This window comes from Medicago truncatula, chromosome 1 (genome assembly GCF_003473485.1).
Source record: "Medicago truncatula cultivar Jemalong A17 chromosome 1, MtrunA17r5.0-ANR, whole genome shotgun sequence".
In the NCBI taxonomy this organism is placed as follows: domain Eukaryota; kingdom Viridiplantae; phylum Streptophyta; class Magnoliopsida; order Fabales; family Fabaceae; genus Medicago; species Medicago truncatula.
The window spans coordinates 14,871,690-14,889,067 of NC_053042.1; the positions used below are offsets into that span (position 1 = coordinate 14,871,690).

General features: G+C 33.7%; 1 protein-coding gene and 1 pseudogene across 1 annotated transcript; both read right to left on the minus strand.

Moving 5' to 3' along the window:
- Positions 1 to 3,244: 3,244 nt before the first annotated feature.
- LOC11419832 (MDIS1-interacting receptor like kinase 2) lies at positions 3,245 to 7,109 on the minus strand. The gene is made up of 2 exons (XM_003589737.4): positions 3,844 to 7,109; positions 3,245 to 3,680 (listed from the first exon to the last, which is right to left on the minus strand). The coding sequence occupies exons 1-2, from the start codon at positions 7,049 to 7,051 to the stop codon at positions 3,364 to 3,366; spliced, it is 3,525 nt and encodes a 1,174-aa protein (XP_003589785.4). The 5' UTR covers positions 7,052 to 7,109; the 3' UTR covers positions 3,245 to 3,363.
- Positions 7,110 to 13,445: 6,336 nt separating this feature from the next.
- LOC11429281 (MDIS1-interacting receptor like kinase 2-like) lies at positions 13,446 to 16,977 on the minus strand (annotated as a pseudogene).
- Positions 16,978 to 17,378: the final 401 nt, after the last annotated feature.

The following is a 17,378-nucleotide window of genomic DNA, read 5'->3' on the forward strand; positions in this document are numbered from 1 at the left end:
TGCTGTCAAAAAAAACAAAAAACGAAAAAAAAAATTAAAAAAATCAGTCCCGCCATTTGAAATGGCGGTAATGAAATTAAAAAAAAGGTGGCCAATCCTGATGGGACATGTGTCAGATGGCGGTAATGAAATTAAAAAAAAAAAAAAAAGTGGGTCATTATGGAATTTTCTTTTCACAAAGGATCAGACTTGATTTTTTTTTTTTTTTTATATTAGGTCAGAAAAAAAATTCACGATACGAGTATATCATGCATAATTTTTTTTTAATTTGGGATACGATACACACCTATGATATGTTAACAAAATTTTTGTACTAAAACTTATATGCATGTAAAATATTATAAGCTATTCTCCCTCCGGTCCTATTTATAAGAAATTTTTTTAAGAATTAAATTTTTTAATTCCGATACTTCATGGGTATATATCTACGAGTATTCGTAAAACATTGGTATCTGATACATATTCAATATGGGTATGTCTCTGTTTTGGAGTATTCATGCTTGATATTGAACAACTATTTGAAGACAACTCTTGTGATATTTTTTTTCTTTCGTTTTATTGATAAAAAAAGGCTAAATAATTCTTTTAATCCTTTAAGTTTGACAAATACCAGGTTAATCTTTTAAGTTTTTTAAGTTTCAAATAGATCCTTTAATTTGTTAATTTATTGCACTTATTTGAAGTTTTTTTAAGTTTCAAATAGGTCTTTAAAAAGATAACGGTACATTAAATTAACAATTTAAATGACCTATTTGAAACTAAAAAAATTAACGAATTAATCTGATATTTTTGTCAAACCTAAACGACCAAATGTTATACTTAGCCTAAAAAATAATAGAGAGAGAAAAAAAAGAATAGATAGGATAAGAATATCAGATGAGTATAAGAGAGAAAATTGTCTAAAAATTGTTGTATATTTTTTTTCTTTTCTTTTGAGAATAAGGGAGACTAACATTTTTATGATAAACCCCTTCAAAAAAAAAACATTTTTATGATGAAAGATATTTGTATAGCTATTTTACAACAACTTCTAAACAACTTTCTCACTTCACGTCCTACTTGAAAAAACATAAAATTGTTACCAAATAATTATACAAATATTATTACTATTTATTTATTATATAACAACTACTTAGAAAAACATTCTTTTCTACATCCATTATTCATTCTACATTGAGTGAGGTAGAAATAGAAATAGAGATTTAACAGCTAGAATTCGTAATGGTATCTGCGTTTCTAATTTCCAACAAACAATCGTAGATGCTGGTTTCAACAATGTTATGGCTGTTCTGTTGGGTGGATGTGGAGATAAGGTGTTCATGTACCATGCTGGTATAGAGGAGGTGATGGTTGTCTTTAATGTAGCAGCATATTGTTTCGTAGTTTTATTTAATGGTGGTGTAGAATTAAAGTTTAAATATCCCGGTGAGTTTATCTCAGTTGATAGGGATATTCCATATTATATTCAGGAGTCGGGGTTCGAGCCCCAGACACTCAACTTCTCCACAATTTAATTGTGTGAGCTCTGGCTACTTGACAACAAAAAAAAAGAATTAAAGTTTAAGTATCATAAGTGATCTAAACTTAAATTTAAGTTTAGATCATTTATGATATTTAAGAAATTCTAAGACAAAAGTTTGTAAGAATTTTTCAAAGTGTTTGTGCGTTATTTAGTTTGAGAAAGTAAGGGCACTAGTTAATTGATAGAAGTCTTATATTTTTCTTCAACTATTCAGGTCCTTATCTTATATATGAGAGAATAAGAGAGTCGTTGCTGAAGAACTGTCAGCGCATCAAATTAATCTTTGGAAAGCTTTGATCACAGATGTTGAGATGTTGCCTCAAAAGATAATTTTGTTGAGTAATCATTCGAAATTCTTTTGCTTTTAAGAGACTTATCTGTTAAATTCTACAGGTGGTCAGAAGAAAACAAATTCTACTACTCTGAGTCTGATTGACATTCCTTCAGAAGACGACAAACTAGTTCAAAGTCTTCAGCTTCTGACATCACCTTCAGATGTTTCATCCTTCAAAGTCTTTAATACTTCATATGCTTCATTCCTTCAGATGCTTTTGAAGATTCTCTTCTGATCATGATGTTGACTTTATGGTTGATCTTTCTTCAGATCTTGTTCTAAGTCTTATAAGTTTCTCTTCTGCTTCAGATGTTATCTTATTAAACTCTAGATTTATCCCCTCAATTGTATCATATTGATGATTTAGAAACTTTAGAACTTTACAACTTTTAGTTAAACTTATCCTTTTTTATTTTTAAGTTTGCTTATTAATTTTTTTTATTAATAAAATTTAAATTAATTGATTTTTTTTTTTTTAAATGTCATATTCTTTAACAAGATTCAAATGAAAATATCGATAGTGGACCAACCCAACTTTTATATGGGCCAAATGGACAGGCAAAACAAATACCCAAGTGCGGTTTATGCTAGTTTATTTGGTCTGGCCTGACTCAAAATATGAGTTAATGAGCCGATCATTAGTCCGACCCATTTTTTATAGCTCTAATTACATTGGACTCGAGAAAAAGTTATATATTATAAATAGGTTTCTTTTTACATATATAAATAGGTTATTTTAGAAAAGTGTAAATTAAAATTAAAATTAAAGTTGGGTTAAATAATTTTTTTGTCTCAAAGAATTTAGCGAATTTTGATTTTTGTCTAATAAAATGGGATGTTTTCTTTCTCACAAAATTTTTTGTTTTATTTTTGGTCTTTAATGGTAAATTTATTTTCATATTAATGTCAAGATTATATGATTTTATGTTCAAGAAGTGTTCATGTTATGTTCACCTATTATGTTCAACTTTTATATGTTCATATTATGTTAAATAAATGTCAAAAACATTTAAAATTTATATCTATTAGGGGAAAAAACAAAACGATTAATTTTTTTTTTTTTTTTTTTTTTTTTTTGTAAAAAAGAAAACATATCGTTTTATTTTTATGGACTAAAATCAAAATTCGCTATAATTTTAGAAACGAAAAACTTATTTAACTCTTTTAACTTATACCAATATATATTCCCCGTGAGCTTAGCTCAGTTGGTATGGACAATGCATAAAATATGCAAAGTTTGGGGTTCGAACCCCGGCCACCACAAAAACTTATACCAATATTATAAGTGTGTTTTAAACTATAAATTTATGATTCCATGTTTGCACATAAACTTTCATAATGCAACCCAAGTTCGGAAACTACAAAGTTAAAATGATTTACAATATACACAAAAAGTTTTACAAATATGAAACAATGAAGTAGTATGGAAGCATATTTGGTAAAAACAACATTCTGGCTATATATATGAGACAATATATATGTAATATATTAAACCCTTTGAATATGATTAAGACATTACAAGCTGCTTGCAGACCTGCTCCATGGTAGGGCGAGAACGTGGGGTTTCAGTCAAGCAAGCAGTTGCAATCCTTATCGTCGATGCCACCTCTTGAACAATGGTATCTGTTGGACGAGGGAGACGTTGATCCAACTTATCCATCAATGGCATAGATTCAAGTTCCAGGTCCATGACACTTTTTGAAGATTGTTGCCACAAAGAAGTTACAACATCTCCAGGGTGCTTTCCGAAAAGTATTTCCAAGGTTAAAATCCCAAAACTATACACATCACATTTCTCATTTACTTCCATTGTGTATGCAAGTTCTGTAAACATTTAAAGAAGAGTTATCGTGTGAAAAATAGGTTCCGTAAATAAACATGAAATATAGACTAGACAATTGTGAAATAGTTACATTTTACAAGTAAACACTAAAGATAAACTAAAAATGCTATAAACTTAGTTAATATAAACAAAAAAGGAGTTGACCTGGAGCAGCATATCCAAAGGTGCCTGCAAAAGAAGTCATATTCGATGAATTGGGATTTAGAAACTTAGATGTTCCAAAGTCTGAGACATGAGCTACACATTCCAAATCCAAAATAACATTCTTGCTGGATATATCTCGATGAACAATAGGAGGTGAGCAGTCATGATGTAGATAGAATAAAGCATTAGCTATATCTTTAATGATATTCACCCTCCTACTCCAATCAAATTCACTAGCTTGTTCATTGTCCTTCAAAATGTTGTCCAAGCTACCCTTCTCCAAGAATTCATAAACCAAAAATGAGTGTAGTCGATGTGAACAAAACCCATATAACTTTACAATGTTGCGATGTCGGATTTCTGTCAAAGCACTAATCTCACCTGCAAAAGCTTTTAGATTAGATACATCTCCATTTGGTAGTGAATGGAGTTTCTTCACAGCTACCACTTGACCTGTTGGCAACTCTGCTTTGTAAACACTTCCATGTACTCCAACCCCGATGAGATTCTTGTTGTCAAAATCTTCTGTGGCTTCGATGATATTCTCATACACCATTTTTCCATCAAAGCTCCATATTGTAAATAGATTTTCAGTTTGAAATTCTTCTACATGCTTGTCTTCTTTTGTGCTTGAAGTGCAACAAAATTGGTATGAGATCCCATAAACAAATAATGCTAACAATAAAGGGCCTAGAGTGAGGGATAAAACTAGCACCAAAATTTTGTTAGTTTTATGACTATGGAAGTTTCCACCTGATGTTGAGCAAGGCTCTAGGCCAGAGACATTACCGCACAAGCCTTTGTTATTTCTAAATGCTTCAACTGGAGCTCTTTGGAATGCTGTAATGTTTGGAATTGGACCCTCCAACCGGTTGTAAGATATATCAACAGTTGTCAAACTTAACATATCAAAAAAGCTTAAGGGAATGTTACCATAGAGATTATTATGTGAGAGATTCAATGTTTCTAAGCGATTTAACTGTCCAAGCATTGTTGGTATGGTTCCATTCAAAAAATTCCCGCTAAGATCAAGATCTTCAATAACATTCAATTGACCAAGTTCAACAGGAATGTTTCCTTCAAACTTATTTTGGCTCAAATTCAACTGCAATAACCTAGACAACCTTCCAAGTTTTTCAGGGATAAAACCACTTAAATTATTTGTTGCAAGATCCAATGTAGTTAGTTCATGCAATGATGCAATCTGCATAGGAACTTCTCCCGAAAGATGATTATTACTTATCGAGAGTTGGATCAGTGCAGATAAGTTTCCTAGATCCTTTGGAATTTTTCCTATAAGTTGATTTGAGGACAAGTCAAGTATATGTAAATTGGTTGCTTCAGCCAATTCTGGTGGTATGCTTCCTATTAAATTATTATTGGAGATTTTAAGGCTTGTCAGATTCTTGCACTTCCCCCAATTTGGAGAAAGATAACCATAAAAATTATTATCACTTAATTCTATGTAGTCCAAATTTGGATACACACCAAAACTATCTGTTATATTTCCTGTCATTTTGTTTTGGTTAAGTCTCAATCTTATAAGGCTAGAACAGTTCTTCAAACTCTCTGGAATTGGACCAGTGAATTTGTTATTATGAGCAGCAAAGCGTGTCAATTTCCCGCTAGAACAAATATTGTGAGGTAAATGACCTACGAAACTATTATAAGCTAGCTGGAGACTTTTTAAATTGGTAAGCAAACTCACTTCTGTTGGAATATTTCCAGAGAGAGCATTTGAGAGAAAAGATAATTCACTTACTTTCGTTAAATTTCCGATAGTGGAAGGAAGTGGTCCAGAGAGTTTATTTTGTGAAAAGTCAATAGTATCCAAATTGACAAGGTTACCTATAGAAGGTGGAATAAGTCCTGAGAATTTATTTGCATCAAGGAAAATAGAATTCAAATTGACCATCTCACCTATGGATGCTGGGATAGGTCCATATAGGTTATTATAAGACAATTGAAATATTTGAAGAGAATGAAGCTCTCCAATTTCATTAGGAAGTCTACCACTGAAATTATTGCTATATAGGTAAAGTAATTGTAAATTGCTCAAGTTTCCGATTGCAGAAGGGATTGTGCCAAAGAGATAGTTCTGAGACAAATCAAGTTCAAAAAGTTGTTTTAGAAATCCTATTTCTTGAGGAACGGAACCAGAAAGATTATTATATCCAAGATTGAGTTTCTTGAGGTTGACCAAATTCCCAATTTCGCGAGGAATGTGGCCAAAAAGTTGGTTGTGGTATAACTGGAGATATGATATATTGGTCAATTTTCCTATAGAAGTAGAGATTGACCCAGTGAGATTGCAGCTACTAATATCCATATCTATTAAATTACCCAACATCCCAAACTCCTTAGGCATAGAACCAGAAAGACCACTTTCTTTAAGATGAAGAAACTGCAGGTTTCGTGACTTGAAAACACTTTGTGGGATGGAACCATTAAAATTATTATTTGCAAGTGACAAATGAGTTAAGTCCATTTGCCAAATTCCATGAGGAATGTTTCCAGAAAGGTGGTTTTGTGATACATCAAGATGTGACAAGTTGGTTATCTTTCCTATCGAGATTGGTATAGCCCCTATCAGATTGCATGAAGAAATATCAAGTATTGTCAAATTTCTCATTCTACCAATTTCTCGAGGGAGGGAGCCACTTAAATCGTTGTTACTACCCATATAAAATTCATAAAGACCAACCAATTGGGTTACCTGAGCTGGGATAATCCCAGTGAGATAATTGAAGCTAAGATCAAGATAGGATAGTTTTGACAAATTACCAATGCTATTGTGAATGCTACCAGAGAGTTTATTTAGTGACAAATCAAGAGTGTCTAGATTGCACATTAGACCAATATGGTGTGGAACAACTCCATAGAATGAGTTGTTTCTTAAAACTAAGCTATGGATTTTTGGAAGTGATGAAAAATTGAGACTTTGAAGTGTACCTTTCAGTCCAATACTTGCAAGATGTATCTTGTAGATAGATTTTGACTTGCCATCACATGTGATTCCCACCCAATTGCAAGGCTTATTACCAATCCATGAAGAGAGCAAAGCCTTGCTTTGGTTGTCAAAGCTTGCTTTCCATTTCAATAGAGCATTTGCCTCGCTGCTTTGCATATTTGCTGAAGCAAGAGGTGATGTGGCCATTACAAACATACAAAAGAACAAAAAAACACAACGCATTGGAAATAAAAGCATGATTGCTCTATAACTAGTCAATCATATAACAAGATAGATTTACGATGAAGGTTAGTGGGCGATGTGGGTGGTATTTATGTAGGCAAACAACGTAAGATTATAAAATAAAACAAAAAAAGTATTTATTTATCACTAAATTTGCTGAAAAAATAAAGATAGCATTATCTGCACAAGACAAAATAGGGTTCATGGTTGTTTCTCTTGGTCAAACGTCCTACTTGACAGTGTATCTTAAAATTATATAATCCAAGAGAAACAAAATAGAGTTCCAGTTCAAGTAGTAGAGAACAACAAAACAGGACACCAACTAAAAGTTCAAGTTACCTCATGACTGGAATTTGAGATTTTTATTATTAAATCTTCAAAACAATCGGTGTTACTTTTACTTAAGGTTGCTTAATAGTAGAGTTATCACAATGGAGTAGTAACTCATATGGATCCGTCCGCTAAGCTCAATAAAACCGAGGAAATTGCTCATGTCAATTTTGAAATTGTTCAAAAACATACCTAATGGGACTGTTCGCCTTTTACAGTGACAGTTTACTGGTGTTGGGCACTTTCTAAAACGGTTTAATTACTTTTAAATTGTTTTAGCTGATTTTAAAAGTGTTCGACGATATTTACTGTCGTTGAAAAAGTCGAACGGCAATTATCTGCAGTTGGATATGTTTCTGAGCAATTTTAGAAGTGAGATGAACAATTTCCTAAAACCGAAGATTTGAGCCCTAAAAATTTAGCCCATAAGACTTTTTAGTCCGGTTCATATAAGCATATTATGCATTCGACCTTGTCTGTCTCGATCATTGATTTGAACAAACAAAAATTAAAAATAAATAAAATAGAAAAACTAAGTGTATCCCTGACCAAAAAAAAAAAGAAAAACTAAGTGTATCCTTGTGTAACCTACTTGGGTTGACTTGATGGTGGTTGGTTGGACTTTGAAATGTGCTCCTTCTCAAGTTCGATTCTTCCCAATATCAATTTGAATGAGTTAACAGTTTTTTATTTTTTATTCTTAAAAGTGTATCTTTGTGTCGTTCAATTCTTCCCTTATTAATTTGGGTGAGCTAATTTAGTTTTTTTTTAGTGTATCTTTTAGTCTCGGTCCATGTTTACTACCCAATCAGCCCAAGAAGTCAATATCATTTAGAAAGAAAAGAAAATATTATATTGTCAATCTTCTGTGCATCTTTTTTATTTGATATTTAACGAATTGCAAGGAAACAACAGTGTAGTGAATTTTTAATGTGAATTACTACGTAGCAATTACGTAGTTTAAAAAAAATATTGTTTTGAACAAAAGTTTTAAAAAATTATTAAATCGCATATACTCCGTAGTTTATGAATTAGACCTAACGTGTCACAGACTCGGTCATAATTTTAACTAATTTCTCCCCTCAACTTTTTGCTCTTTGATATTGTTCTGTGTGATCTCTGTTTTTTTGGTTTTGTTTGATGTTGTTTCTTTTGTTTTTCTTTTGTAGCTCATTTCCTTAGATCTAATCATAGTAAATCAATCCAAATCTAGAGAGAACATGGATCAAAAGGCGCGAGACACCATTGCAGCGCTAGGAATCTTGAATTCAAGCTTGTTGATGCATCTCCAACATCTATTAACCTTATTTTCTTAGTCATACATTCTATGGGTAACTAAACCCTCTTTTGTGTTGGGATTGGATGTAAATAGATAGGATTCTATGTAGTATTCTTAATATGGTTGAATATGATTTATACATTCAATATACTTTTTAGTTTAAATTTCTTCTTAATGCTTTGCCTACTATGTAGTGTTCTACAATTGATATTTTTATTTAGTTTGAGCCTTAGTCGGCCTTACTATCCAAGGGACATGGTTTATATTATGTATTGGTGTTATCGCGTTAGAGATAATAGGTAGGTCTATATTCATGTATAACTAGCTATCTTGTGTATGTCATCGAAAGAATCAAATATTTTGCCACGGACGCATCGGAAGTCAGTTGATTCAATGGATCTCGCATCGTTAACCATAGATGGAGACGTATGCTAATGAATAGGTGGAGTTATATCTGAAGCATAAAAACTATATGTTATATTATGAGGAAACATACAATGAATAGATGTTGGAATCTAATACCATCGCAAGTTTCTCTATCTTGCTTTAGTTTACTTTGATCACGCAACAAAACACATTTATAAATCTTTGTTTAGAAATTTTGATGATAAGAGCGAAACCGAGCTAAGTATAGTAGTAATTATGGTTCAATAATTAATTTTCAAATGGCATCGTTGTCGGGGAATGCGTCAAATTAGATTGATTTTACTTGTTTACAGTTTTTCTTAATTTGCACATATGTGTCTTTGGTTTTCCAAATTCGCTAGTCAAGTCTAACTCGTCTAGTGAACTAGAAAATAGTTTTGTTTTATTAGTTTTAAACTTTCATGGTTATTTTTTACTTTTATAATGCCCTTGAATTCTAATTGTTGGTATAGTTGTTTGATTACTGTGTATACGATGCAAAACACTGAAAGGTTAGCTTTTTTACGATCTTGATATCGAAAGGACCAGATTCCAAGCAAAGAAACACATGAACTATTTTTCAACAATCAACAACAAACATGGCCAACAACGAAGAAACACCAAAGCGAGTGACGTACAACAACGGTTCTGAGGAGATTTTCCCGATCAACCAAGCCTAGAAACAACGAGCGGCAAATGGAGATATAAAATAGGAGTTATCCAACTCTTGCATGCAATCTCGTTTACCTCAATGGACCATGGAGATCCCATCAACCACTTGGTGAAATTATATGAAATTGTTGAAAGCCCAGGAGCGTAGGACAACGAAGAGGAAAACCTATACATAAGGTTATTTCCTCACTCCCTCACTGGACGTGCCAAAGGTTGTTATATGGAAAAACCAACCATAACTCTGACAAATTTGGACACTCTGGAGAACAAGTTCTCTAAAAGTTTCTTTTCGCATAGTAGAATTCCTAACGCCAAGACATCCGTTGCTGTTTTCACATAAGGTTCCAATGCAGACATTATAGGAGGCATGGGAACTATTCAAATCCATGCTCCGCAAATATCCAGGCCACAAATTTGATGATATCCCTCAGATTCATATCTTTAGAAATGGTCTTCACCGGCAACATAAACTCATGGTGGATGCAACAACAAGAGGGGCACTCATGTCATAAAGCACTTTTAATGCCATCAAAGTCATAAAATTCATGGCCATCAATGATCATAAGTCCGAGTATAGTAGTGAGGTCATGATACCAAGAAGGCTGATATTTTAGATCTCAAGACGAACGATGTTATACTCGCACAAAGAAAACTCCTAACCAGTATTGTGGAATAATTAACAAAGAAAATCACAAAGATCTCCCACTAACTGAAAAGCATTCAAAAGGGTTAATCTAAGCAAGTGATGAAACGTGAGTTATACGCAGGACCACACCAAACTAGATATTGTTCACCTGATGAGGAAGTGAACTACGTCAACAATCAATTCGGATAGAACCGATCACCATACCAAAACCAAAATAAAATACGATAATAACTTCCATGGGCAAAAATACAAATATCAAAGGCAAGTGCCCTACAATCAAAGTATACCGAGCCAACAAAACCCTCAGGTGGATAGAACACAGAAATTTAAAGATATATTCAACCAGTTCATCCAAATGTCCATTAACTATATAAAGAAAACTGAAGCCTCTATCAAGGGATTAAAGGTGTAAATTGGACAAATTGCCAACTAACTTGATGACAACCATATAACAACATTGAATGCTAATACAAAAGACAAATCTAAGGAGCACTGCAATGCTTTGGTGATAGAATGCAGAGATCCGAGAAATGGTGAAGATTAAACGATGAAGGTTAAATTGCAATGCTTTGTTGACAACCATATTTTGTTCAACCAGTTCATATAAAACGATGAAGAAGTATTGTATATAAAATTCCGAAAAGCACAGAATGCAGAGATCCGAGAAGAGTGACAATGTTAGGAGATATAGTTGGAGTAGACATTGAAAAAGACTTGCTTGTCGGTCAAAGCAACAATTTAATAGCCCTGAAGCACCTCGAAGACACAACTGTAATTCAACCAACAACCAAGGTATTACAGTTCAGTGATGGAATCTTTCAAAAGCTGTGTGGAAAGTTGGGCAAAATAAGCATAACCATACACTGAAGACTTGCTAGTCATGAAAAAGATGGATGGTTAAAGTGCACTATTGATCTTAGGCAGACCTTTCATCCACAAATCTTGGATGAAATTGGATGTGCACGACCACACCCTCACAATCAAAGATCAAAACCTTTAGTTTTGTTTTAACCTATTCCAGAGGGTAACTCCGTCTTCACAACACATGGGACACAAATGGAAGTCCTCATTAGAACCATCTTGAAGAAAAAGAAAAATAGGCGTCGAACTAATTGACTTTAAACAAGTGCTTATTGGGAGACAACTTAATTTTCTCATACCTTAACTTTTAAATTATGCAATTTTTGTTTGTTTTTAGCGATATAATGTAATATGGAAGAACCTAGAATGCAGAAATCATGAAATGAGTATCATTATTGCCTTCTGATATTGATTAAGATGTTAATAAACACTCCACAAAAGACAATTAACAATGCACTTGTTAACAATTTTATGCTTTTACAGGAAATGGTAACAAGATCATGCAATGCATACGGCCAATCATCCTTGAGAATCTATAATGCGAGCAGATTCAGGGGGGGCGAGAAAATCAGGAGTGTTTCATACAACTTGCAAAGAAAGGAATCCTTGATGAAGAAAAGTTTGATTTTAACCTAAAAGGGGAGTTCTAGTATGTGGCCAATAATAGGCTGTGTTGCGCTGATGCGTCCACCGAAAGAGCTACATTACATGCTTGTGAGGGATTTCTATGTTAATGCTTATCCCACTTATGAGCATCATTCAATTATTCAACAAGGGTGGGAGGCAAGGTGGTAAGGTTTGATCGTGGAGCTATAAATGTTAATATGGAACATTGAGGCAGTAGCTAGAGGCATATGTAATGAAGAATGTACTTATTATATCAACTTATATGACGAACCCACAAAGTTCAAAAGAACCCACCTGAACCCCATAGCCCAAACTGCCTTGTTATAGTACGATGATATTCTCAAACCAAGGAGAGCAAGTTCTTTTATAAAAAAATGAAAATAGAGAAAACTTAAGATAACACTGGGACGGGTTAATACCCTTGTAGGATGCCCTACAGAACAGAGTACTATGCTGTATCAATAGCTCTTCCATAAGGTAAATTCGTAACTTTATTAGATGCTTACATTTTCAGAAAGAGAAGAGTCTTTAGCTATTGAAGCTATTTTATTTTCCTGATTTGTCTTAGTTAGTAGAGGCAGAAAATTTTCTCAATTCTCCTAGAACATTGACTTGCGAGCTCGTAAGCTCTCATTATGATACCACTTATTGATTTGAAAGATCAGTTATAGATACCACTTACCTTGTTTTTTTATTTTTCTCTTGTGATATAATTATTAGTCTATATATCTAAATGCAAATCTTGTCTTGAACAAACATTATCATCCAGTGTTCTTGTTTCATGAGAATCTGTTGATATCAATTGATTTATTCTATCGAACAGACCTAGTTTTGTTGAATGCAATCTGTTGGTGACTTCACGATTACATATGTTTGTGTAAGGGTTTGGGATTTATGTGCAACCAAAGATAGTAATGGAGATATTTTGATTCAATAACAATCAAACATGATGTTGAATCACTTTGTTAAGGATATAAAAATACTAGAAGTAAAGATAGACAAAGAACTTAAACACAAATGCCTTACGCCATGCATTACTCTACAAAAGAGTATCAAATAGAGAAAGAGCAAAGTTAATGATTTACGTTTGGTATTTGTTTCTCGCAAAAATTATCATTTTTTTTCCAGCTATATATCCTGTCTTGGGCACAAAATCTCTTTCAATTATTTTTTTTTGGGTATTTCCATTAACCACTGCACCAACAAAGCAATGCCAATGTTCCTTACCTTAAGCAACCCATTTTGTAAATCCTTTTGATCTCTCAATAAAAGAAGGCTTATTAGAGATCAAATAATAAAAAAATGTGATTTAATGATCAGCAAAATATCACTGCCTTTTTGGTAGATTCACGAGTGCTAGACATTGTGCTTAAAATTAATCTCTCAATTACGAATGACTAAAGTTTAGTTTAAACTATAAACTTATAATCACGTGTTATTTGAGCATAGACTTGGATAATACAACTTAAATTTGGAAACTACAAAATAAAAATGATTTGCAGTAAAAGAAAAAAGGTTTTACAAATATGAAACTTTAAAGTTACGAATATGAAACTGTGAAGTAGTATCAAAACAATCTTTAGATGTAATTAAAACTTTGAAGATGATTATGACATTACAAACTGTTTGCAGACATGCTCCATGGTAGGGCGAGAACGCAGACTTTCTGCTAAGCAAGCAACTGCAATCCTTACCACAGATGCCACCTCTTGAACAATGGTATTTGTGGGATGAGGGAGACGTTGGTCCAATCTCTCTATCAATGGCATGGTATCAAGTGTCACGTCTATAACACTTTGTGAAGGTTGCTTCCACAAAGAAGTTACAACATCTCCAGGGTGTTTTCCAAAAAGTATTTCCAAGGTCAATATCCCAAAACTATACACATCACATTTCTCATTTACTTCCATTGTGTATGCAAGTTCTGTAGAAATTTAAAAAAGAGTTATCACGTGAAAAATAGGATTCTGTAAAAATAGCATTATATATAAAATCTAGAAAATCTTTAGTACTTACATAGTCGCGAAATAATTACATTTTACATGTAGGTATTAATTATGAATACAAAATATTATAACCTTAATTAATATAAAAGAAAAGGAATTGACCTGGAGCTGCATATCCAAAGGTGCCTGCAAAAGAAGTCATATTGGATGAGTTGGGATTCAGAAACTTGGATGTTCCGAAGTCTGAGACATGAGCTACGTATTCCAAATCCAAAATAACATTCTTGCTGGATATATCTCGATGAACAATAGGAGGTGAGCAGTCATGATGTAGATAGCATAAAGCATTAGCTATATCTTTAATGACATTCACCCTCCTATTCCAATCAAATTCAGCAGCTTGTTCATTGTCCTTCAAAATGTTGTCCATGCTACCCTTTTCCAAGAATTCATAAACCAAAAATGAGTGTAGTCGATGTGAACAAAAGCCGTATAACTTCACAATATTGCGATGTCGAATTTCTTTCAAAGCATGGATCTCATTTGTGAATGCTTTCAGATTAGACATTTCTTCATTTTGTAATGAGTGAAGTTTCTTCACAGCAACAACTTGACCTGTAGGCAACTCTGCTTTGTAAACACTTCCATGCCCTCCAACCCCAATGAGATGCTTGTTGTCAAAATCTTCTGTGGCTTCGATAATGGTCTCGTACACCATTTTTCCATCAAAGCTCCATATTGCAAATAGATTTTCAGTTTGAAATTCTTCTGCGTGGTTGTCTTCTTTTGTGCTTGAAGTTTGACAAAAAAGGTATGAGATCCCGTAAGCAAAAAATGCCAACAATAGAGTACCTAGAGTGAGGGGTAAAACTAGCACCAAAATATTGCTAGTCTTATGACTATGAAAGTTGCCACCTGATGTTGAGCAACACACTAGGCCAGAGACATTACCACACAAGCCTTTGTTATTTCTTAGTGCTTCAATTGGAGCTTTTTGGAAGGCTGTAATGCTTGGAATTGGACCCTCCAATTGGTTGTATGATATATCAACAATTGTCAAGCTTAACATCTCACCATAGCTCAAAGGAATAGTTCCAGAAAGATTATTATGTGAAAGATTCAATGTTTGTAAGTGATTTAACTGTCCAAGCATTGATGGTATGGTTCCACTCATAACATTTTCACTAAGATCAAGATCTTCAATAACCTTTAATTGGTCAAACTCAACAGGAATGTTTCCTTCGAACTTATTTTGGCTCAAATTCAAATGTATTAACTCAGACAACCTTCCAAGTCTTCTAGGGATGAAGCCACTTAAATTATTTTTTTCAAGCTCCAAGGCAGTTAGTGCCTGCAGTGATGCAATTTGTACAGGAACTTCTCCCAAAAGATTATTGTTACTTATCGAGAGTTTGATCAACAAAGATAAGTTTCCTAGCTCCTCTGGAATTTTTCCAGTAAGATGGTTTGAAGACAGATTAAGTTCTTGTAATTGTGTTGCTCCACCTAGTTCTTGTGGTATGCTTCCAGTTAAATTATTGTTGGAGATTTGAAGGCTTGTGAGATTCTTGCACTTACCCCAATTTGGTGATATATGGCCATAAAAATTATTATCACTCAATTCCATGTAGTCCAAATTTGGATACACGCCAAAGGCATCAGTTATATTGTCAGTTATTTGATTTTGTTGAAGTCTTACTCTGATAAGACTGGAGCACTTCTTCAAACTCTTTGGAATTGGGCCTGTGAATTGGTTATTGCTGGCGGAGAACTTAGTTAACTTTCTACCAGCACAAATGTTGAGAGGTAAATGACCTGTGAAATTATTAGAAGCTAATTGCAGACTTTCTAAATTGGCAATGTTATTCATTACTTTCGGAATATTTCCAGTGAGGGAATTTGAGAAAAGTGATAATGAATTAAGTTTTGTCAAATTTCCGATAGTGGAAGGAATTGGTCCAGAGAGTTTATTTTCTGAAAGGTAAATAGTATCCAAATTAACCATGTTACCTATGGAAGGTGGAAGTTGTCCAGTGAGAGCATTTGAATGAAGAGATAATATACTTACTTTCGTTAAATTTCCAACAGTGGAAGGAATTGGTCTAGAGAGTTTATTTTCTGAAAGGTCAATAGTATCCAAATTAACCAGGTTACCTATGGAAGGTGGAATTTGTCCGGTGAGAGCATTTGAGGAAAGATATAACACTGTGAGTTTTGTCAAATTTCCGATAGTAGAAGGAAGTGGTCCAGAGATTTTATTGTCCGAAAGGTCAATAGTATCTAAATTGACCAATTTACCTATGGAAATCGGGATTTCTCCAGAAAGATCATTATGGTCAAGTCGAATAGAATTCAAATTTACCAAATTACCTATGGAAGATGGGATTGGTCCAGAGAGGTGGTTTCCTAACAATTGAATTGTGAAAAGGGAATAGAGATTTCCAACTTCACTTGGAATGCTCCCCATGAGATGGTTCTGATAAAGGTATAGCCAATGTAAATTGCTCAAGTTTCCAATTGTAGAAGGGATGGTGCCAGAGAGATAGTTAGCAGACAAATCAAGTTCAGCAAGTTTTGTTAGAAACCCTATTTCTTGAGGAACAGAGCCAGTAAGATTATTAAGTTGAATATCTAGTCTCTCAAGGTTGACCAAATTCCCAATTTCACGAGGAATGTGGCCAATAAGTTGGTTAGTAGCCATAGACAAGAAATAAAGACTAACCAATTGGGTTATCTCAAATGGAATAATCCCAGTGAGATAATTGAAACTGAGATCAAGATAAGATATTTTTGACAAATTACCAATGCTATTGGGAATGGTACCAGAGAGATTGTTAACTGACAAATCAAGAGTTTTTAGACTAGACATCTCTCCAATATGGTGTGGAACAACTCCGTACAAGAAGTTGTTTGTTAAAACTAAAGTGTGGATTTTTGTAAGTGATGAGAAATTGAGACTTTGAAGCGTACCTTTTAGTCCAATATCAGTGAGATTTACCTTGTTGATGGACTTTGATTTATAATCACACGTGATTCCTTCCCAACTACTACAAGGATTATTGCCAATCCATGAAGAGAGCAAAGCATTGCTATGGTTGTCAAGGCTTGCTTTCCACTTCAACAGAGCATCAGCCTCGCTGCCTTGGTCATTTGTTGCAGCATAAGGTGTGGCCATGACAAACACAAAGAAGAACAAAAGAAGAGTACACAACATTGGTAAGAGCTTTATCTTCTTAAGCATTTTGAAAATGTGAAGACAATGAAAGTATAATTGCACTAGACACTTGTATTATGATGAATGCATTATAATGGGAAATGTAGGTGATATTTATAATGCATTATCATAGTGAAGACTTGGGCTGATTAAACTCGTTCACTTTTGTCTTTAGTATGAAGACTGAGACTTATTATGGTGGTTTTGATCAGAAACACGAGGTTGGAGTAATAGGGTGAGATAATGAGTTTAACCCGAGCGTATGCCCAAACTAGCTGGGCCCTAAAAACGCCCCTGCGTACAAATTAGCATGATTCTATTTTATTGATGACACATTTTTTCTTCCTTCACATGTTCCATTT